The following is a 22683-nucleotide window of genomic DNA, read 5'->3' on the forward strand; positions in this document are numbered from 1 at the left end:
CAAATAAAAAACAATAATCAACAAAACAAACATTCCTCAGTAAAAGTTGAGTTTAAAGTAGACATGTTTTGCTCCACATTTACCCTCCCCATCTTTCTAATGTTGTTATATGGCAGATGTGAAACACAAGTGAGATGCAAAACCACTTAACTGTTTCAGCTTATATAAAACACGAACAGAAACCAGGAAGCTATTTAGCACAATTGTCTGCTATTTAGTCATCCATGGTGACCTGTTGTTGTGTATTTGTCACAGACGATCAGAACTACTCCACAAAGTACTTCCATCTGGTAAGTGCCAACATGACCTCTGAATTTGATGTCACTGTTTTGCGTTTGATATGATTGATTAATGGTGCTCTTTGACCCCAGATTGATCCTGACATTGACCAGGACCAAAAGAAGAACCCGGAGAGGAAGAAGCTGAAACTGAAGGAAGTGTACCTCACCAAGCTGCTCTCCACCAAGGCAAGAAAACTCACTGTTAACTTACATCCTGACCTGTCAAACCAACCCCTTTCAACCTGCCACTGTGGTCTGATAAATGGTTAACTGAAAGATGGAAATCTAGATTCTTCAGTTATGTGAGATCAAGCATATATAGTGACTGTAACAGTTCCCTTTTCTCATTTCCCTTTTGAACATTGCTTTAAAAAAAAACATGGATAGGTACTAAAGTGACTTGCTTGGAGCTGTCATTGCAGTTTCAGTGTAAGGGACATTATATATGACCATATGCCCTCCACTTCCTCCTTTCTCAGGTGGCTGTGCATTCGTTTGTGGAAAACCTGTTCAGAACGATCTGGGGAACCCCTAACCTCAAAACCCCGCCTGCCATCAAGTACTTCTTTGACTTCCTGGATGCCCAGGGAGAGAGCAAGAGGATCAGTGACCAGGATGTACTACACATCTGGAAAACCAACAGGTATGTGTTCATCTGGGTCATATGGATGTGTCACTGCAACCTTAAAGGTCATCAATGATGTCACAATTGCCCTTGATTCGAAGCAATGTTCTTGACTTGGCCAAGGCTTTTGATACGGTAGACGATTCCATTCTTATGGGCCGCTAATGAGTATTGGTGTCTCTGAGAGGTCTTTGGCCTGATTTGCTAACTTCCCCTCTCTCAAAGAGTGCAGAGTATAAAGTCAGAAAATCTTCTGCCTCAGCCACTGCCTGTCACCAAGGGAGTACCCCAAGGCTCAATCCTAGGCCCCACGCTCTTCTCAATTTACATCAACAACATAGCTCAGGCAGTAGGAAGCTCTCTCATCCATTTATATGCAGATGATACAGTCTTAAACTCAGCTGGCCCCTCCCTGTATTTTGTGTTAAATGCTCTACAACAAAGCTTTCTTAGTGTCTGACAAGCTTTCTCTACCCTTAACCTTGTTCTTAACACCTCCACCACCTCTTTTCAGTTTGCTGCAGCTAGCGAGTGGAGCGAGCTGCAACAAACACTCAAACTGGACAGCTTTACCTCAATCTCTTTATTCAAAGGCTCAATCATGCACACTCTTATTGACAGCTGTGGCTGCTTTGCGTGATGTATTGTTGTCTCTAACTTCTTGCCCTTTGTGCTGTTCTCCGTGCCCAATAATGTTTGTACCATGTTTTGTGCTTCTACCATATTGTGTTGCTACCATGTTGTCCTGTTGCTACCATGCTGTGTTGTCTTGTGTTGCTGCCTTGCTATGTTGTTGTCTTAGGTCTTACTTTATGTCGATTTGTGCTGTCTCTCTTGTCGTGATGTGTGTGTTGTCCTATATTTTTTATTTGTAATCCCAGCCCTCGTCCCCACAGGAGACCTTTTGCCTTTTGGTAGGCCGTCATTGTAAATAAGAATTGGTTCTTAACTGACTTGTCTAGTTAAATAAAGGTTTAATAAAATACAAATAACAATACTCATGAGGTCACACTGTAGCAAGACATTTTGCAATGGAAAACGAATATGAGCATTTTATTTTTATGATTAAGTTCAAGTAGTCCCTCCATTTTTCAGTGTTTTCTTCCATTTGGTGCCTAATGAATATGACCCTGAGGGTACACCTATTTGAGTATGTTTATAGTAGAATCCATCTTTCTTAATGTCTTTCCTCATGTCCAATCAATGTGTTGTATTTACTCACTCATACTCAATCCACTACTCACTGTATTGGGATAGTAATAGAATGTTTGACTGGCCCTCTGTCCTGCTCCTTCCCAGCCTGCCCCTGCGGTTCTGGGTGAACATCCTGAAGAACCCCCAGTTTGTGTTCGACATGGAGAAGACCCCGCCTCTGGACGGCTGTCTGTCCGTCATTGCCCAGGCCTTCATGGACTCCTTCTCCCTGGCTGAGAAACAGTTGGGCAAGGTGGGGACATGACCGAGACGTCGCAGAATATAATGACTAACACACCTCATCTCTTGTGCTTTTGTGTACGTTTCTGCAAATCTCAATATCAAATATGCAAAAAGAGTTGGTGGTTCACACAACTTTCAATGTAAAATGTACTAGGAGACATGTAACACAGAAAGGTTGGTTGTTCAAATCTCTTGTGCGTTTGTGTACGTTTCCACAAGCCTCAATGTCATTTATACGAAGAGTAGAAAAAGTTAAATTCCTGCTTTGGACCTGAGATGTTTTAGGTTCAAAGTTAATTTCTTGTGTTTTTGTGTACATTTACACAATTCTCTATGTCAAATATACAAAGAGCTGGGTAAAGAATGTGAAGGAGAATGTGGTCCAATGGTTAAATCCCTGCCTAGCAGCCAAGCGGGTGTAGGTTCAAGCCTAAATTCTTGTATGTTTCTGCAACTGTCAAATTTACAAAGAGAAGTGTAATAAATGTTAAGGAGTTTGTGGCTCTGGTGCAAGAATCTCGCCACCTAAGGACAGGGATGTAGGTTTGAACCTAGGTGCCAGCTACTGGGCATGGTTGCCTACTGAGGACTCTGCTGGTCAGTGAGTCAAGGCCATTAGTGAATAGTGCTTTTCGAGGTAGTTTCGATTCGATTATCAGTTTTCAATTTCAAATATATTTAAACATGAAATGCTCTATGTGGGTTGAATGCTGTAACACAGAAAAAAACTATTATTAAAAGTCCCATGATGGTAGTGACTGCCCCTTACTGCTTAACACTTATTAACCATCATTAATTCACAATATTTCAGTTGTTTAATACATTTGATGACTTCATTATTTCATTCGAAGTCATCTCATCTCTATAGAGTTGCTGCCTATGCGGTCTGACAAAAATCACTATTTAGTAGTTCTTCAAAGTAAATAAGGCATACCTTTATGACTGCTGAACACCAACTATCAATCACTTAGATCATGTATTTTCAGGTAGCGTCTTGTCTCCAATGTTCCCTCTCAACTGATCCACTTAGATCATGTATTTTCAGGTAGAGATACCTCAAGTGTTCCCTCTAAACTGCACAAGCTAGGCCCGCACCTCCTCCAGGCCTGCCACACAGAAGAAATGTCAGGCCGCGCAGAGATGCAAGAGATTGAACTTCACTGAGTTCACCCCATTAGTTTGCACTATATAGATCAATGTTTTTCTGTGATTGAATCAACATTATATCAGACCCTTTTCAATGCAACGAAACAAATCTAACTTTGCAAGATTTGAGGCTGTGATTTTGTTGTAGGCAGAGCGCAACGGAGTAGAATTCTATTGGTGGGTAGCCCACTAGGGGTCTTTCAATAGAATTCTATTGGTGGGTAGCCCACTAGGGGTCTTTCAATAGAATTCTATTGGTGGGTAGCCCACTAGGGTTCTTTCAATCACCTGCTAGTGAATGAACGTGCTTTTCAGATCAGTTCAGAGCTGCTCATGTGAACATTTGTTGATATTCTTTGCTCGTTTGCGAGTTGTTACCCTAGTTATAGGTCGGCAATGTGGAGGTTCCGCTTCTTACAAGAGCACAAAAAATGGTGGTCTACATTTCAAGCCATCTTTGAAAAGCAAGTCAGGTAAAAAGCTTGTCTTAATTAAAGGGGCAGTGTTGTATGTTGAGACAGGCTTGAATAGTCAGCGGGGTAGCCTACATTCTAATTCTCTGTATGGTATTTTGTACATGCTATTTTGCAAAGATGTTTCTTGCAACATACAATTTACAGTCCCCTATTTGTTCCATAGTGTCACAGACCAAATAAAAAATCATTCATGTCAAGCCCTTCATAATGTAAAATAATGTTTAAAAGAAATCTCATGCAATGTAGGCCTGCATTGAACACCACATATTAGGATACATCATAGAAATCAAAAGCTATTTCCGTGTGAAAACGTTATGGGATTTTCTCCATTGGCTTTGTTGGTAGGCCTACATTATGCTCAATTAGCCTATTAGCTATTGTCGAACTGTAAGGATACAGCCTCAATGTTCACAAAAAAACGCGCATCGGAAAGTTGCAAAGAATGAGGCAACTTTCAAGTTTCCACTCACAAGACCTAACATTTCAGTGACCCAAAGAATTTGAGGCAACATTGCTTGTCTCTTCTCTCCCTTTCTATGTTTGCACTGACTACACAGACAGGCCAAGTAAAGCACAATGGATTATGGTCATTGTAGTTAATTACCATGTTTTTTTTGCAGTATGTAGAATATTGGCTTGTTGGAAACTACAACTCCCTACTACATCGCACAGTCCAGGCTTGATCTGATTTATCGCTAAAGAAACTGCGCATTGAGCTCACAGAAAAAACGAACGAACAAAAATGGAATTCAAATTAACCGACGTCAATCCATTAGTTGTTTTAAAAAAAAGAAAAATTCCATGTCAGTTAAACGCTCAGCACTAGCATCGATAGGTATAATGCCAGTAGCTGCCTATGGATTTGACAGCTCTACCTTGAATCGAGCCCATAGATGTAAAACAAAATGCAAGCCACAGACTTGGTCTCATAACTTGCAGGCCTCTTAGAATACCTGGCATTGACAATGCTAGAAGCTCAAATGTAAGCACACCTATCACCTAGATTTGACATGACTCTTCTACCCTCTCTCTGTTCCAGCATGACCCAACCAATAAACTGCTCTATGCCAAAGATATCTCCCAGTACAAGCAGGAAGTAAGGGCTTACTACAAGCAGGTCAGGGACCAGCCACCAATCAGCAGCTCTGAGTTCAAAGAGTTCCTGCATAAGGAGTCAAAGGTACCTCCCGTCTAGTGGTTGTTTTCTAATTAATTTTGATATTGTGCTTTAAGGACATGAAATGTATATTTGTTTCTTTAGAAACATGAAAATGAATTCAATGAATCTGCTGCCCTCCGTGAACTCTACAAATACATGCAGCTGTACTTTGATGAGGTAAACTGTCTTTTTCACTCCCACCTTTAGTAATCTCCCCTTAATTGGCATTCATGATTTTTCCCATAACCTTCACACTTCCCCTGCACCGTCTAATCACTTCAACCAGGACTAAACATCTTGAAAAATATGTTGTTCAGGCCAACATGATATGATCACTGTGTAACTGTAAAGCCGACTGGCACAAAGCCCAGGTCTTGGGAAATGAAATAACTGGAGTGTCAAGGCAGAGCATAGCCTATACCACTTCTCTGTGGGGTAGGGGGGGGGTCAGGCTGTTTTCAGTTCTTCATTTTGTAATGATCTAAGGACTGTTTTGAGCTCCACAATGGCAGCTGGCCATACCTATGCCAAATATTTAGTTTAAATTTGCCTAGATTGTGTGGAATGATAATCCCCATTGTGGCATATTGCTACTGGCTGAGGTCTGAAGTTTATGGACACGAGCTGGCCCCCCCCTCCCCTCCCCTCCCTCTGCTTGTGAAAACAATTGGGTGTGTGTGTGGTGTTTCCCTGGCAGATTAAACTGAAGCTGGATCAGAACGGCGCCCCCGTGGAGTTGAAAGAGCAACTGCAGCATGTGAAGAGCCTGTTTGACAGCCTCAAGAGCTGCTCCTGGAACTGAGCTCACCCCCTCCACTTCGACGTGCTGAAGGCCAGAAAGCTGCTCTAAGTACCGGTGCCCACCCTGCTTTGTGATTCTAAGATGGAATATGTCAGGAGACACAGGGATTTACAATTCAAGAAGAAAAAAAAAATAAAAAGAAAAAAAATCGGGAGGCTTTTCAGATTACTGGGATGAACCAAATGATGGCAGGAATTAGCAGGTCACATTCCAGACAGACATTTACCCAGAAGCAGTGAATATACTCTTATTCTGAAGCTGGGACTTTTGTTTCCTCAACCAAAACTGAAAGACTAAAGAAGAGTTCAGCAGTTCTAGTGTTAATGGTTCACACAAGTAAAGCTCACAACAACAAATATGTACACAACATCAGTAAAGCATAAACATGTATTTGTATGAATTGCAAATGCATCTTGAAATAACAGTACAATTTTTTTTGTATAAATGTTGTGCAAGTCACAGCTCTTTAGATCCATGAAACCAACCTTTTTTTTTTTTTTTTTTATACAAATGCCTTTGGGACTATCACGCTTTTAAAGTTTTAGAGTGATGGTCTTAGCGTAAACATTTGATACAAATCTCACAACAGTCAATTAAAACTGAGGAAGTCATTGGTTGGCCATTGAAATCATTATTTACATAGGCATCAACAGCCAAGGCATGGAAGGACTAGAATACTGTTATTCAACAAGGAATGTAAACATTGAATCCATGTAGTTCTCTTTTCATTTGACATCTTTTGTGCCAATAAAATCAAACTGTTTTTCACAAAATATTTGAGATGTCACTGATTAAATTAGAATATTACCAAACATCACTTTTAGGGAGTAATAAATCCTACATGCTCACTCTCTGGGGGTCAGAGAGGTCAGAGTTCAGGGAGAGAGTCGTGCAGGCCAGAGCCCCTGTTCCTGTCCCAGTTCCTCCATCTGCTGCTGCTGCGTACAGGCTAACTCCTCCAGCCTCCGACGCAGCAGTGATAACTCTCTCTGGTGCTGCTCCTCCTGAGAGAGAGAGAGCGAGGGGTGGGGAGAAAGAGGATGAGGAGGGACAGAAAGAGATGGAGTGACCTCTACGTTTGTTGGTCACGTAAACAGAGGTTATCGCAGGTTCAGCCAAATGCTTGTGTTTCTAGCTCAAACTGTGCAGTAGTACACACATAATCCAGAAGAATAGACAAAAATGAGCCATGACTAAAAGTATAAACAATGTGAGTAAAACAGTATGTAAACATTAAAGTGACCAGTGTTAAATTATTCTGCTAACTAAGAGCCAATTTATGCTTGACCCGAAAATGTGGTCGGAGGCGCCGTATGGATGGTGTGACGAAATTGCGGAGCCCCCAGTGGGCAGATTGAGCTCTGTACCACATCGCCGTGCGCCTCTCAAATGTTGTAACAATGCGGAGGGCTCCGTATAGCTCTGCATTGACATGATTAGTTGGCGGGAGGTCCTGTATAAACATAAACTCACTTCCTTGACAACAGTTATGTGCAGCGAAGCATTAGTAGTATGAATGCCCTGACTTCTGCAGAGGACATATCACCTAAATGCTGCATGGCCAACGCAGATGTCGGAATGACCATGCAGCGCCTTTAAGGTTCAGGGCAGGGTACCGGGTGGTAGCCGGCTAGTTATAGTGACTGAGCTTCAGGGCAGGGTACTGGGCGGAGGCCGGCTAGTAATAGTGACTGAGCTTCAGGGCAGGGCAGGGTACTGGGCGGAGGCCGGCTAGTAATAGTGACTGAGCTTCAGGGCAGGGTACTGGGCGGAGGCCGGCTAGTAATAGTGACTGAGCTTCAGGGCAGGGTAGAGTACCGGATGGTAGCCGGCTAGTTATAGTGACTGAGCGTCAGGGCAGGGTACTGGGCAGAGGCCGGCTAGTTATAGTGACTGAGCTTCAGGGCAGGGCAGGGTACTGGGCGGAGGCCGGCTAGTAATAGTGACTGAGCTTCAGGGCAGGGCAGGGTACTGGGCGGAGGCCGGCTAGTAATAGTGACTGAGCTTCAGGGCAGGGTACTGGGCGGAGGCCGGCTAGTAATAGTGACTGAGCTTCAGGGCAGGGTACTGGGCGGAGGCCGGCTAGTAATAGTGACTGAGCTTCAGGGCAGGGTACTGGGCGGAGGCCGGCTACTAATAGTGACTGAGCTTCAGGGCAGGGTACTGGGCGGAGGCCGGCTAGTGATTGCTATTTAACAGTCTGATGCCCTGGAGATAGAAGCGGTTTCTCAGTCACTCTGTCCCAGCTTTGATGCACCTGTACCATCTCCACCTTCTAGATGTTAGAAGGGTGAACAGGCCATGGCTCTGGTGGCTGAGGTCCATGATCTTCTTGGCCTTCCTGTGACACTGGGTGCTATAGATGTCCTGGAGGGTAGGTAGTGTGCCCCAGGTGATGCGTGTGGCTGACTGCACCACCCTTGCGGACAGTGCGATTGCCGTACCAGGCGATGAAACAGCCTGACAGGATGCTCTCACCTAGCTAGGACCAGAACCCCCCCCACCCCTGTCCACATAATCTTATTCATCATGATCTGAAAGTAAAACTGATCCTAGATCTGCACTCCCACTCCGAGACTCTTTATGGATACTGTCCTTGATCTGTGAACACCAGTGATGAGGTATATGAGAAGGTATCTGGCTTCAGTGTACTCACATGAAGACTAGGCCCCTCAGACTCGGGTACGAGGACCGGGCCAAGTCCTGTGCCGGTGGTGGAGGTCATGAGGGCAGGGCCTGTGGCAGAGGTCACCTGGTTGCCCAATAGGAGGCGTCGGAACTCGCTGTGTCGGCGCTGCAGTTCCTTCAGTCGTCTGTTAAGGAGGGCATGCTCTTCGGTGTAGGAAGGACGCCTGGGGAGGAACACACATACTAGTCTTAAAAACACACACAGTAATTAACATACACACACTAAGAAAATATACATACTTCTTGGCTGAGCTGGTCTGGAGCTCCAGCTCTGCCATCTTAGCCTCCAGTAGTTGGATCCTGTCCTGGTATCTCTTCTCCTTGTTCTCTGTCATGTTTTTCCTCTGGGACAGAGAGAGAGAGACATCAGAAAACGAAGTCAGAGGAGCAAAGGAAGAGAGGTAAAGATTGCAGTGAAAGGAAGATAGAAGAGGAGGATGGGGGGGGGGGCAGGTACCTTTTTCTGTGCCAGCGCGGCCCTCTGAAGTTTCTCCTTGGCCTGGCCGTACTTCTCCTGCAGCTCTGCATCCCTCTCCTGTAGTTTGTGTTTCTCCTCTAACCACTCCACACGACGCTCCTCCACCAACCTGCAGAGAAAGGGAAGAGAACAAAGAAATAGGTGAGAGGGAGAAAGAGGAAGGTTAGAAATAGAAACCACTTGATGGTTCCAACAGTATAATTTCTAACTGTTCCATTCTGCCTCATACTCAGCATATCTATACAGTATACAGACCACTGTATAAAGGTGATGCAGTGTACCTCTCGGCTTCGTGTTGGGTCCGCTCAGCTTGTGAGCGGGCGCTCCTCAAGTCCTCCCGGGCCCTCTCCAGGGTGTCCCTCAGACGCTGGTTGGTCTCCAGAAGCTCAGCCTCGGCGTGGGACAACGTACCCAGCTGCACCCCCAGCTCCTGGTTCTGCTGTGAGAGGGAGGGACAGGTACGTGGTCAACTCAATGTTGTTTAGACATTTACATCAGCCAATCAATGTTGAAAGGGCAATACAAACTGAATGTCAGTCAGCCGCTGAGCCACAGGCAGCTTAGTACCCGTCTCAGATCAGCATTATCTGTCTTCTGTGTCTGCAGTTCCTCCAGCTGAGAGCCCTGCTGCTGCAGTTTAGTCCTGACACACGCAACACACACAGGGTCATTAACACACACACACTTATGTGAAATATATTAGTAATGCACACTATGCACAGGTAAAGCAGCACACCTCTTACTAACCTTAGGATCTGCAATTCCTTACGGGCAGACTCCTCCCCCAGCTGGGCGCCACGGAGACGCTCCTCCCACTCCTCTTTCTGGGTGTGGCCAGCAGCATCCTGTAGCGCCCTCTGCTGCTCCAGCTCAGCCAGACGATCCTCCAGCACCAACCTGAACACACACACATTATATACACAAGCACACCAGTGGAGGCTGCTGAGGGGAGCACGGCTCATAAAATGGCTGGAACGGAGCAAATGGAATGGCATCAAACGAAGGGAAACCATGTGTTTAATACCATTCCGCACCAGCCATTACCACGAGCCCACCCTCCCCAATTAAGGTGACACCAACCTCCTGTGACACACACATTATACACACATGATCGATGCACACAATTTCAACAAAGTAATCTGAGACGGCGTGTATGTGAGACAGTGTGTCTGTGAGAGAGATAGATCCTAACTTCTCCTCGTGGACGATAGCTGTTTTGTGGAACTCTTCCTCGCGAGCAGCCTGCACCCTCCGGACGAGTTCCCTCTCCCTCTCAGCCAGCACCTCCTTCTGTCTCTCCACCGTCCCCTTCAACACCTCCACATCAGACTGCATACCTGACAGCCAGAGAAGAAAGGAAAGGGGGGTGAAGGAGATGATAGGAGAGAGACAGGAAGGAAAGAGTTAAGTTACCAGACTAAAATGAGAGTGATGTACAGTACATGTATGATCAAAACACACAAAGAGGTTATTTGCCGAGTTACCTTCCATTTGGCCCTGTAGTGTGTCTCTCTCCCGCTCCACCTCCCCTCTAGACCTGGCACACTCCAGTTTCACATTGGCCACCTCCAGCTTGTGAGAGTGCCTCATGCCCTCCACCTGAGAGAAACCGAGAGACTGGCATGAGCACACAGCAACCTATTGATATAAGGGGTTATGGTGGGGACTGTAAGTCACTCTGGATAAGAGCATCTGCTATGAGAAACACAGCTGATGATCTCTGGGGTTAGAGGTTAAGGATCACATAGGTACTTACCTGGCTGGTGAGAGTGTTGACCTCTCGCTCAGCCTTGTGTAGTCTGCCGGTCAGCTGGGTGTTCTGTTCATGACTCAGCTGCAACTCGCTCCCCAGACGCTCCAACTGCAGGCGCAGTGACTGCCTCTCTGCCTGAAACACAATCAAATGATTCATTATTCCACAAATCAAAACAAGCACACACAGTAAAGTCATTCTACCAAAGTTTGGACTTACTCCAACAGATTTATTTAATCATGTAGCTTAAGTTTCATAGTGACAATAACAGTTCAAAACATTGACTGACAGAGAACACAAGTTTCTTACCTCCAGTGACTTGGCTGCAGCCTGGGATTCTGCGAACTGGCGGACCTGGATGCGCTGCACGTTCTCGGCTTGCTGGCCAGAGTTGTCCCTCTGGGCCCGGAGCTCAGCCACCTCAGCCTCCAGGCCCTTCAGACGCAGGTGGAGCTGGGCCTTCTCTCTCAGCAGAGACTCAACGCGTTTACCGTCTCTAGACGGGTCTGTGCCCTGATACTGGCCAATCAGGTCCTCTCTGTCCCTTTCCAGCCGTGATACCTGAACACACACACACACAACATAATCAGAAAAGTAACTTCTATATACTAACACGCAAAAGTATGTAGACACCCCTTCAAATTAGTGGATTCGGCTGTTTCAGCCACACCAGTTGCTGACAGGTGTATAAAAATTGCGCACACAGCCATGCAATCTCCATAGACAAATATTGGCAGTAAATTGGGCTTACTGAAGAGCTCAGTGACTTTCAACGTGGCACCGTCATAGGATGCCACCTTTCCAACAAGTCAGTTTGTAAAATTTCTGCCCTGCTAGAGCTGCCCCGGTCGACCTTAAGTGCTGTTATTGTGAAGTGGAAACGTCTAGGACGAACAACAGCTCAGCCGCAAAGTGGTCGGTCACTCAAGTTCACAGAACGGTACCACTGAAGCATGTAAAATAAATGTATGTCCTCGGTTGCAACACTCACTACAGAGTTCAAACTGCCTCTGGAAGCAACGTCAGCACAAGAACTGTTCGTCTGGAGCTTCATGAAATGGGTTTCCATGGCCGAGCAGCCGCATACAATCCTAAAAATCACCATGCGCAATGCCAACCGTTGGCTGGAGTGGTGTAAAGCTCGCCACCATTGGACTCTGGAGCTGTGGAAACCGTTCTCTGGAGTGATTAATCACGCTTCACTATCTGGCAGTCCAACAGACTAATCTGGGTTTGGTAGATGCCATGAGAACGCTACCTGCCCGAATACATAGTACCAACTGTAAAGTTTGGTGGAGGAGGAATAATGGTCTGGGGCTGGTTTTCAAGGTTTGGGCTAGGCCCCTTAGTTCCATTGAAGGAAATCTTAGGGCTACAGAATACAATTCTAGAGGATTCTGTGCTTCCAAATTTGTGGCAACAGTTTGGGAAAGGCCCTTTCCTGTTTCAGAATGGCAATGCCCCCGTGCACAAAGCGAGATCCATACAAAAATGGTTTGTAGAGATCGGTGTGAAAGAACTTGACTGGCCTGCAGAGCCCTGACCTCAACCCCATCGAACACCTTTGGGATGAATTGGAACACAGACTGCGAGCCAGGGCTAATCACCCAAATTCACTAATGCTCGTGGCTGAATGGAAGAAAGTCCCTGCAGCAATGTTCCAATATCTAGTGGAAACCCTTCCCAAATGAGTGGAGGCTGTTATAGTAGCAAAGGGGGGGGACCGACTCCATATTAATGCCCATGATTTTGGAATGAGACATTCGACGAGTAGGTGTCCACATACTTTTGGTCATGTGGTGTATATGGAAAAACAAACATACTGTATTAGACCTCACATTAAAAATGTTCTCTCACACAGACACGGACACACACACACACACCTCAGCATCAAAGCGGATCTTCTTCTCCTCCAGTATGCGAGCGCTCTCCTCTCTCTGGTGGTCAAACTCAGACTTCAGGAAGGTGTAGTCGTACCGCAGCTTGTTATACTCAGACCTGTACTTCTCAGTCTCCTGCAAGGAACACAGAGATAAGAGGGCTTGTTATAATCAAGGAGGAGAAAGAGACATAAACAAAGAGAAAGTTTAATTTGAATGGATGTACCATTTTCATTCTCAATAATCTGACAGTGTAAGTGTGATGGCCCACCCTTCCCTGCCCTCAAAAACGTTCAAGTTCTCAAGCAGTTGCTATGGAGATAACGGTTACAGCTGTGTCAAGTGTCAAAGCTATCAAAAGCAGCTGAAGCTGGATAGAAGCAGTACAAAGTATTTTAAAAAAACAGAAGCAGCCGGAGGTGGTTAAAAGCAGTCCGGAGCAGAGAACAGTAAATAGCATTAGAGAATAGACAATAGACAGTGTTCTGGGGCGCGAGGCTCACCTCCTCCAGTTTGTTGAAGCGCTCTCTGACAGGCCCCTCCATCTCCTGCTGCACCTGGGCCCTCAAAAGCTCCAACCGCTGGGGGGTCAGCACCTTACAAAACAAACCGACTGCTGTACACACTGGCAGAGGCATAAACACTGCCATATACAAAAGGGACACTACAGTAGTCATAGGTCAGCGGGTGCGTTTTCTATGGACTAGCTCCAGTACCTGTAGTCGTAGCTCCTCCAGCTCCCTGGTCTTGTCCAGCATCTCACCGCGGAGTTCAGCCAGCAGCAGCTGCAGTTTCTCGTGGGCGGTTTGCTTGTCACTGAGGAGACGCTTCAGCTCTCCCTGCCCCCGGGTAAACTCATCCTGCAGCCTGGGACAGACAACATGGTGAAGGAGATGTATACAAGCGTGAACACACACACAAAATCAGTATTATAGTATTACACACATCTCCTGGGCTGTTACCTGGTATGTTCAGCCTTGAGAGTCCGGTAGTTGGTCTTGTGGTTCTCACATCTCATCCGCTCATCGATCAGCATCTTCTGCAGCTCCATGTCGGACTCCCCCAGCTTCACCATCCCCCCAGGGTCCAGGCTTGGGTGCAGGGGGCCGGACTGAGCAAAGGCAGAGGGGTTCATCTCGCCTCTACTGGATGGATATAGGGAGGAAGAGAGAGTGAGGTTAGGGAAAGCGTGATCTGCGCGGTGTTCCGCTCCATCCATTTCCAAATACATCATCCAATTAGTAAGAAAGATTGACATCAAAGCAAGATCCACTTCTTCAGCTCTACACAAAGGCTTTAGCTCAAGGAAATTAATCATAAGACAGAACCAACTTCAAAGGGAAGAGACGTGCTGTGCTCTCCTCTGTTTGCAGGTCAGAGATGGTAAAGACTGATTTTGTAAGGATGGTGTGATGAGTGGTTTGGGGCAAATTGCAGTCGTTACCATGGTAGCCCTAAATTCCCCAGCTATTTGTGCAAATGAGAACCGCTCAGGTAACTAACTACACAGCCTCGGTCTCAAGTGATTTCTCCACGTTCTGTTGTGGATACGCGTGGTCAAGGGAGGGATGATTATGCTTGATTGCAAACACGGCACTCGAACATCTTGGCCTCATCTCAAGCACCCCACCCACCCTGGATACATGTAGCTACTTACTCAAAGAACAAAAGACAATGTCAGACTCAGATGCAACAAATACAGGCAAGGCAATCCAGCCCAGCAAAGACAAACAGTTCCATCACTGCACACTAAACAGTTCAGCTGACTGTCTTGCCCGGACCATACGACGTTGACTAGCTACAGTACTTGACAGCATAACAACTGTGTTTGGCTAATCACTGTCGCACAAAATCAAATAGCAACGGCACAGATCTCCAAGCTGTCATCAGTAGTTAGCCAGTCATTTAGATTCAACTAGTGCTACTCTTTTTGAAAGTGGCGCTTTAACTCCCGCCGTTCTAGCCAACGTACACTAGCTTGCTAACAACCGGTCACTGAACAATGTCAAATCAGTTATCAAGTTAACTGGCTAGCTCTTGGGCACCATTTAGAATGCTCCTTCCTAGAAGCTACCACTTCAGCGATAATAATAGGCTGTTTTGATCGTTGCTTACCTCGAACTCGACTCGACTCCTTGACAAAACTAGCTATCTTATCCTGCAGAGAACTACAGATTCGCATGGGATCATGGGAGACTTATCTTTACTCTACTTCAATTTTAACCCCATGTGGTTAAATTGCAACATTACAAAGGCTCTTGGAAAACTCTCGCCACAATTAATTTTTCATTTTGATCCATTTTCACAAATTGAATAAAAAAGGTTATTGTCTGATTTCAGACAAGAATCACACACTGATAATAATGCTCATTAGCAGATTGTCAATAACAGTTTTATTTCATGTATTTTTTTAACCACATTTGGACTGTTAACAGAAGTCCAAAATGTTCTCAGTTAACAAATTGTAAAACATACACCGACCAAGAGTACAGGGATTACAGTTAGTCATGCCGCCTGGATTATTTTTCAATTACAACCCTGTAACAAAACAGGAATGTTAAAACACAATTATCTCCTGCATTGAGCTCATATTAACAAAAATGAGATCTGGGCTACATACTCACTGAGTAACATATGGTAAAAAATGTTAAAGATTCAACAATAAATAAATAAAAACTCATATGTATCTTCGCTTTCGCCATACTAAAGTAGCTTCGGAATCAGATGGAATTAATGTCTGGATCAAATGTACTATTTAATTTGTAAACATGAGCAGCCCAAAGAAATCTAGTGATTACCACATTGCATAGTGAGCTACAGTGCTATAAGAGAGGAAAGGTAGTGGCAATCACTGTATTTAAGTATAGATAGCTCAAACACATGGCTTACTTCCTATGGCTAGAAAATAATCCTTTGAGTAAAGGATAATAACAGTATCCATAAATATGAAATGAACAACAGAAATTGATGGACTCAAACCCTCACATTCCATGCCCACAAGGCATGTAAGAAGTGCTGTGCTGGAATCATGTTATACTTATACTTCTGCATGTTGAGGCTGAAATACAACCATTCACTTGGCCCAAATGATAAATACACAAAACATCCCACTATTATCCAATTCAAGTTTGCTACATGTTAATCAAAACCCCTTCATACAATAAGGCACGTTCATTCATTGTCTGTTTGACAAGAGGGGAAATGCTCTGGTCATAACATCAGTTATCTATTTAACTTGAAAAATAGTCATGGAAGTGCAACTTTTTTGACACTATAATGTAATACAAAATGGTCAAATGACAGGTGGAAATTAACACACGCAACAGTTATGTACAACAATTAGAAAAATCCAAAAAATAACTTAAATCTATAAGTTCTGTACAGCCTTTTTGTGAGGGACATGGCTCGGTTGGAAAGTAGTCATGCCCTCTGACTAGTTACATCATCTTTCCTGGGTATCGGCGAGCGTCTGGCAGTCCATCTTCAACCTGAGCTGCAAGACACAAGAAAAAAAACGACAATAAGTCCTCTAACAAATTCTAAAAAGAGCAAGCCTGACAATGCCAAGAGACAACTCATCTCATATAAACCTTCTCCTAAGGTTTAGTCAGATGAGAGCAGAGCTTGTTCACCTGTCTGCTGCCTCCTGCTCTGCCTCCGTGGGGCTGCCATCTGGTTGTGTTGACGAGGCTTTGAGTTTACTGGCATCTGAAAGGAGACAGAGCCCATGGTTAGAGACCACTCATTGGTGGCAGTCAGTATGCCACTAGAGTACTGATTCAGGGTCAGGATAACCCCCCACCTGTCTTGCAGCGTACCCTGTAGCCAGCGGATCTGTGTGGCGGGCCCGTAGCCCTGCTCGTTCTTGGCGGCGATGCGGAAGACGACAGCTGGCCGGTTGGGGGAGGAGCTGTCAATGTAGGCGTTGGCCAGGTGGGCGGGGCTGACGGTGCAAGACGTCTTGGTGCCGCGGTAGATCCTGATGAAGGCCAGCTGGCCAGGACGCTCAGAGCTGCTGGACCGGCTCTTCCTCACCGCCAGGTACATGGAGTACTCCAAGATCGTACCTGACGGGGAGGTGGGGGAGTCCCATGTGATGTGGACCGAGTCATTAGCCTGGGGGGAGACAGTGGTTGATGGATAAAGGGTGAGAGGAAAAGCAGGTAATTTAGGAGAAACAATGATACACATGATAAAACGATAAATATATTGTGGAACTAGAAAACTAGTGAAATTGAACAGGCAGCAAGAAATCACAACAATCTCCCACGTGAGCTCTCAGGAAGCCTCTGTTGAACAATAACGAATGCTGGCAGCACATTCTGTTAATGTGCTTAGCCTCATTTACACCCCTCAACAGTAACTTTCTCTCAGTGTAAAGTTTGATGTTGTAGAGTACAGTACCTTGGTGATCTTGACAGCTGAGGGCGCTCCGGGGAAGCCGGGCTGGCAGGTTTTGAACTCACTGGTCGGGCTGAAGTCTCCCTGACCACAGCTGTTAATGCCTGCTACTCTGAACCTGTAGGCTACACCTGGACCCAGCTCCTGCTTCTCCCTCCACTCATAGTCCTGAGGCCCCTGCAACTTAATCTGTGGGAGTGGGGTGTGTTGAAAATGGTGCGTGTGTGTGTCAAATCCAGAAATCAACGAACAGATTAGAGACAAATTAACAAAAAATGACTACTAGCTGAAGATGGTTTCTGCATGTTAGCTGCACACATTCTGGGGGCATGTTTTTTCATTAAGATTCAAACCAAGATGTGGCTTACCTCTTTAGTGTTAGTGGGTCTGCTGTAGATGGTGGGAATAAAGTCATTCCCAGGTGGCAGGTAGTAGTGGGTAACCTCAGAGAACAGGGTTTTGAACACTCCAGCATCAAACCACTCAGACTCACCTGATTTATCACCAGATACCTACAGGGCACAGACCGGGATTACTTCCTTCAGTCTCTATGGTAGGAAAATGAATAACTTCTTTAGTATTCTTGTCCTACCTTGCATTTGACAGTGTTGAGATCTGAGGAAGCGGCGTCAGGTTCTTGTCCTGTGAATGAGGAAGGACTGTCATTGTTTATGCAGATGATATTCAAACCTGGTAGAGTAAAAAGCTAGCTTGAGGTCCATGCTGTTACCTGGCTGGTGTTCACTGCTCACCACTGTGTCTGAGGGCTGGGAGGTTTTTGTGGGGTCAGCCTCATGTCCCAAGGGCTCGGATTGTGTTTTTCCACTAGCATCACTCTCCCCCTCTGTATGGGGGTCTCTAACAGCCTCTGACACTTCCATGGGAGTCTCTTTCTGCCCTGAAGCCACCTCCTGGCGTAGCATTAACAAATCGGGGTGTAACATTTAGCTTAGCTGTTACAGTCTCAATGGCAGTACTAACACCATCTGAATATAGCACTTTCCCAGCACTGTAGCTAAGACAACTGGATATGTATGTAAGGGGTCACCATCTGACCTGTTGGGATGTATTCTGGGCTTCCTGTGAGGTGGGGTCGTCTGGGACCTGAGCTGACTGGACATCTGGAGGAAAACGAGCACATCAAGCATAGCTTTACACATATACCTCTTCTTAGCTCATTATATATTAGCCTGCGTCAATCTTCAACCCTGGCCTTGTGAATGGACCAGATGGCCCTGGACAAAGGCTTCTGCTTTAAAACCACTTTCAAAGCCAATAGCTTGGCATCCTCTCAAGGCCATGTGAAATTCACTGTGGTCATTTCTATTCAAACTAGTGGTCTCTGATTGGATGTGTGTGAGCAGCAGGTAGATTTCTCCTCCCACCTTGGTCCTGGGGGTTCCTCTCCTGGGCACCTGTGCTGGGTCGGGCTGTGGGGTTGTCTGGGGTGTTAGAGGGGGAGACGGGCTGCAGCTGGAGGATGTAACACTCTGCTGCAGGTAGGGGGCGCCAGGCCACACGGAGCATGCTGACGGTGGACTTGACCAGTAGTACTGCTGCTGGGGTGGAGGGCCGCTCTGAAAACACCACAAGTCGCAGTTAGGTTGTAGCAGCAAAATGGCCGAGCAGGTAGCAATATCCATTTAACTTTATCTGAGGGTTGCTAGTGTGAACAAATGAGAAATACACTCTCTCCACTGACTTTCCTAGCTAAATAAAATTAAAATGTAAAAATAGGCTTTAAAGATGGTATGACTCTGCAGCACATATTGAGCTACAGTAATAAGACATGTGCTGATATTAATAGTATCCTTGTCTCTCTCCTCACCCGTCTCCAGATACCATAGGTCCTGGCAGCACACCTGGTAGTTCCAGCTCTTCCGGTAGCCGTCACGGCCGCTCCAGATGTAGAGGCGGGAGCCGATAGAGGCAGCACAGTGGCCTGCCCTGGCTCGGGGTCCCCCGCTGCTGGGCTGGGACTCTTCCTGGTCACCCTGGCTCACTGTCTGCCCCTGTTGCTGATCTGGGCCTAGGCTCTGCCATGTCATGGTGTCTGAGATCAACAGGAAAAGGGGTCAACTATTTAAGCACTTTGTAACATCTGCTTATGTAAAAAAGGGCTTTATAAATAAATGTGATTGATTTAACCTTACTGGGTTCAATTCAATATGATTCTCAAAATATGAATTTAACTAAATGGAATGCCTGTTATGTGACCAGTCAGATACTCATTATTATAAGCTAATCACTTAGGGTATGATACTGACCTAAGTTGAGCACGGATAAGGAGTTGGTACAGATCCATTCAGCTCCCAGGGTGTTAGGTTTGTCTGTCTCTGGAACGGGGACCCACCCCCCAAAAACATACATCCTTCCCACAGAGGCAAAGCAAAAAAATACATATATATTAGGCAAACATCCATGATACCACACAAACATATACAGCACACACAAAATAACTATTTCCATTACTTGTTTTCTATAACGTTGGCAGAGTGAAGGCTTCTGGGTAGAGGAGGGGGTCCTTTAGTGTCAGGTGTAGACCATGTCATAGATTCTAAAGAGCAGACAGAAGAGTGGATTCAGAGAGCCAGTTAGATTTCATCGCCACGACCACGAATGCAAGGTTGCGTTTTATGGAAACCGAAAGTTGGTTACTGCTACAGCAACTTGAATTCACACCAAGGAGGTTATTTCATTCAAAGTGTTGTGGTCAGATTGTGGTTCATCAAAGCATGGCAGTAGGCTGTGAGGTTACCAAGGTCAAGCTGCCAGAGGTCATCAAGGCGACTGCCTCTCATTCCTCCAAAGATGTAGAGTTTGGGGGAGCCTGACCCAGTGTATGCTACCGACGTGTGGGATTCTCGAGCCCACGGACCCACGCCCTTAGTATCTGGAATGTTCCAACCCTTCACCCCTGACACTGACTGCAGCTCCAGCTCATAAAAATCATCCAGGTACCTACAGAGAGAAAACAGAGACAGCCAGTGGGACGAGAACTAGCCTGGTCCCAGATCTTTCCCACTCCTATGGACATTGGTGTGGCCAAACAGATCTGGGTCCAGGCTAGGTGGGATCAACAGTGACAGAACAAACATTAAGGTTTCTTATGATTAATCACAACCCTCAGTACCCTGATTAGAGAAGCTGCGTTGGAGACTGTTGGAGCTAGGTACATAGCTCCATACCTTGGGACATTGCCATTGGGGTCCTCACTGTCATTGGCCAGTCCCCCAAACAGGTAGCACTTGTTCCCAATGAGGGTGAAGCTGTGTCCGAGGCGGGGACAGGGGGGCGGCATGCCGTTCTTAGGTGGCCTGGGCTTCAACTTCTTCCACAGCCAGCGGCTCGCCTGATAGACAAGGGGTCAACTATGGCATCTTATCCATCAGAGTGAATACATACAATCTACTGTACAATCTAAGGGGGAAAGACGCTGTACTTATGAAGACCTTCCATCAGAGCTACAGGACTGTGAATGACAATGCTGCTGCATTGACAAGAGGATCCCTATTACTGAAGACACTATTGAGTGGGAGAGCCTCACCTGTAGTTCGTACAGGCTGTTGTTGTATTTGCCAAACTCCACCATGCCTCCAAAGACCAGGATGCGGGTTCCCTCACAGGCAAACCCATGGGCAGCACAGCCTGGAGGGATGTCCCCTCTCACAGCTGGGAGAAACCACTGCTTAGAAACTAGACAAAGGGACAGAGACCGAGCAAAAGTTGGTTTGCTTAACTAGCTAACGTTAGAATGATTGTGAAACTTTCAAGGCATTAACATATTAGTCGCACCAGACGGCTAGGACAACCAAATAGCTAACTAGCTCACTTCTCAAACGCAAAATGTGTCGCGTCCATTAGCTAGCCAAACTAGTTAACTAACGTGTTAGCCTAACGTTACCGGTGTTGTAAACATGGAGCTCCTCCGCTATCCCCTCGTTTCCACCTCCAAACACGATAATAAGTTCCCGAATAGCCGCTGCTCGGTGTCCGTGTCTTGACCGGGGAAAAGGTCCAGTAAATGAGTTGACTTTTTTCCATAACGGGTCCATTGTACCGTTAGGAACGCAACACACCGGAGTTCGGTCCATTAACGGTTACAGCGGGTTTGGCGCTGTTTGTTGTTACCAGAGAGAAATAGGAGGAGCGAGGTGACAAACTCTTACGTTGTTCCCTTCACCAGAACTGCAATACGAAACAGAGGAAGTTGCTATTTTTGTATCGAAATGAATGGAAAAGTGTCCAATTTTGACCGATTTTTTTTGTTGTTGCCAATAATAGGTGTTGATTCAATTTATGGATTTGTATTGCCGAAGTGATTTCTAAGCTACTATAAGCTATAAAAATGCAGTTTTGACATCCTTCCAACTTTTATGTAGGCTTGCCTAAATGCCAGAGAGCCAGTCAAGAAATTGAGTTGAGACAAAGTTTAACGTTTGATTTTAGTTTTAATCCTTGTCCTCTACTTATATCCTTTACCTACTTTGTCTGCATTATTTACTGGTAATACATCAAGCTACAACATTCAAGAAATATCCCGAAACACTCTTTCTCCAGCCTCACATGGTGCAAGTGGAGAAAATCCACATATTTTTCTTAGAGAACCTCTATTTTAAAAGTGTGCGTGTGTGTTTGTAGACTCAGGGCAGGCGGCCATAGGCAGCTCTTGAGTTTCAAGTTTGGGAACGTTTAGGGTAATTATTTCCCTAACACTTTCATCACAACATTTTTTGAGATATGTCAACAATATTATTCCCTTTATTTCCCTTATTAATAGTTAATTTGCCTAAGCATGACCCTCATACCCATGTTTTTTTTCAAACATTGCTTTTATGTGTCATCAATTAGGCATTGTTCTTAGGGAGGGATAGTTACCTCCTAGTACCCTACAATCTATACCGATCTGGGTGCCAGTTATTATTAGTTGTATATGCGCATTTTCGTGGAACAGTTTCATTTCAATAATAATGTTTTCGTTTCTCAAAATCACGTGGTTAATCATAAAAATATGAAATAAAAATATCTAAAAGTTAAAAATCAACTTAGGCGAGAGCACCAGTCTGCCATTTCAAATCAAATTGTATTTGTCACATACACATGGTTAGCAGATGTTAATGCGAGTGTAGCGAAATGCTTATGCTTCTATTTCCGACCATGCGGTAATATCTAACAAGTAATCTAACCTAACAATTTCACAACAACTACCTTATGCACACAAGTGTAAAGGAATTAATAAGAATATGTACATACAAAATATAAACGAGCGATGGCCGAACGGCATAGACAAGATGCAGTAGATGGTATAGAGTACAGTATATACATATGAGATGAGTAATGTAGGGTATATAGACACATTGGTAGGCTACACTACACTATGATCCATTGGCTAAATAAATGAGCGCATGGAAATGTACTTCCATCGTCATCTGAGTCAAATACATAGGCCTGAAGCTGACAAAATAAAAACAATCAAATATCCTGATGAAAAGTCTGGTTCTTTCAATCACATTCATGTACTCCGCCTGTCTTGCCTCTCTTTCTCTCGGTCTTGACT

At 45.3% G+C, this 22683-nt stretch overlaps 3 protein-coding genes across 10 annotated transcripts in view; 1 reads left to right on the plus strand and 2 right to left on the minus strand.

The window, feature by feature from the left end:
* Positions 1-6701, plus strand: part of LOC118392392 (plexin-C1-like) — a 22095-nt gene extending 15394 nt beyond the window's left edge. For all 3 annotated transcript variants that reach the window (XM_052460253.1, XM_052460254.1, XM_052460252.1), the window contains exons 24-30: positions 256-290; positions 372-467; positions 761-924; positions 2206-2353; positions 5005-5145; positions 5227-5301; positions 5822-6701. In XM_052460253.1, coding sequence (XP_052316213.1) covers positions 256-290; positions 372-467; positions 761-924; positions 2206-2353; positions 5005-5145; positions 5227-5301; positions 5822-5926 — 764 coding nt within the window. In that variant the 3' untranslated portion in view covers positions 5927-6701. The remainder of the gene's footprint in view (positions 1-255; positions 291-371; positions 468-760; positions 925-2205; positions 2354-5004; positions 5146-5226; positions 5302-5821) is intronic.
* On the minus strand, positions 6300-14979 carry cep83 (centrosomal protein 83). 5 transcript variants are annotated; one of them, XM_035784345.2, is made up of 16 exons: positions 14841-14979; positions 13688-13870; positions 13442-13592; positions 13229-13321; positions 12729-12860; positions 11155-11406; positions 10849-10980; positions 10577-10691; positions 10285-10429; positions 9840-9989; positions 9660-9735; positions 9374-9531; positions 9072-9201; positions 8855-8958; positions 8583-8778; positions 6300-6930 (listed from the first exon to the last, which is right to left on the minus strand). In XM_035784345.2, exons 2-16 carry the CDS (start codon positions 13858-13860, stop codon positions 6802-6804), a joined length of 2136 nt encoding a protein of 711 aa, XP_035640238.1. In that variant the 5' UTR covers positions 13861-13870; positions 14841-14979; the 3' UTR covers positions 6300-6801. The 5 variants fall into 5 exon arrangements, with proteins under 5 accessions (XP_035640238.1, XP_035640239.1, XP_035640243.1 ...); XM_035784346.2 differs by having other exon boundaries at positions 13688-13867; positions 14841-14943; XM_035784350.2 differs by lacking the exon at positions 14841-14979 and adding an exon at positions 14383-14756 and having other exon boundaries at positions 13688-13867.
* A 122-nt stretch (positions 14980-15101) lies between these two features.
* LOC118392393 (host cell factor 2-like) lies at positions 15102-21356 on the minus strand. Of its 2 annotated transcripts, none has more exons than XR_004827358.2 (16): positions 21031-21356; positions 20674-20822; positions 20315-20478; positions 19885-20087; positions 19599-19683; positions 19394-19497; positions 18955-19179; positions 18512-18703; positions 18183-18247; positions 17857-18037; positions 17719-17768; positions 17495-17638; positions 17130-17315; positions 16528-16841; positions 16358-16433; positions 15102-16218 (listed from the first exon to the last, which is right to left on the minus strand). XR_004827358.2 is itself a non-coding variant. In XM_035784352.2 (16 exons), the coding sequence occupies exons 1-16, from the start codon at positions 21218-21220 to the stop codon at positions 16209-16211; spliced, it is 2322 nt and encodes a 773-aa protein (XP_035640245.1). In that variant the 5' UTR covers positions 21221-21353; the 3' UTR covers positions 15102-16208. The 2 variants fall into 2 exon arrangements, 1 of the variants encoding a protein (XP_035640245.1); XM_035784352.2 differs by having other exon boundaries at positions 16544-16841; positions 21031-21353.
* Positions 21357-22683: the final 1327 nt, after the last annotated feature.

The sequence above is a fragment of the Oncorhynchus keta genome, chromosome 13 (assembly GCF_023373465.1).
Source record: "Oncorhynchus keta strain PuntledgeMale-10-30-2019 chromosome 13, Oket_V2, whole genome shotgun sequence".
NCBI lineage: Eukaryota > Metazoa > Chordata > Actinopteri > Salmoniformes > Salmonidae > Oncorhynchus > Oncorhynchus keta.

What these genes read in the sequence shown, in the direction of transcription:
- cep83 (XM_035784345.2), bottom strand. Translation starts at nt 13,860, where the DNA reads ATGAACCCCTCTGCCTTTGCTCAGTCCGGCCCCCTGCACCCAAGCCTG. An exon ending in GCTTCAACAAACTGGAGGAG is followed by an intron (nt 12,861 to 13,228) that starts GTGAGCCTCGCG and finishes TGTTCCTTGCAG; the next exon opens with GAGACTGAGAAGTACAGGTC. An exon ending in CTGAGGGGCCTAGTCTTCAT is followed by an intron (nt 6,931 to 8,582) that starts GTGAGTACACTG and finishes TCTCTCTCTCAG; the next exon opens with GAGGAGCAGCACCAGAGAGA.
- LOC118392393 (XM_035784352.2), bottom strand. Translation starts at nt 21,220, where the DNA reads ATGGACCGAACTCCGGTGTGTTGCGTTCCTAACGGTACAATGGACCCG. An exon ending in ACAGCCTGTACGAACTACAG is followed by an intron (nt 20,479 to 20,673) that starts GTGAGGCTCTCC and finishes CTTGTCTATCAG; the next exon opens with GCGAGCCGCTGGCTGTGGAA. An exon ending in CCTATGGTATCTGGAGACGG is followed by an intron (nt 18,704 to 18,954) that starts GTGAGGAGAGAG and finishes TGGTGTTTTCAG; the next exon opens with AGCGGCCCTCCACCCCAGCA.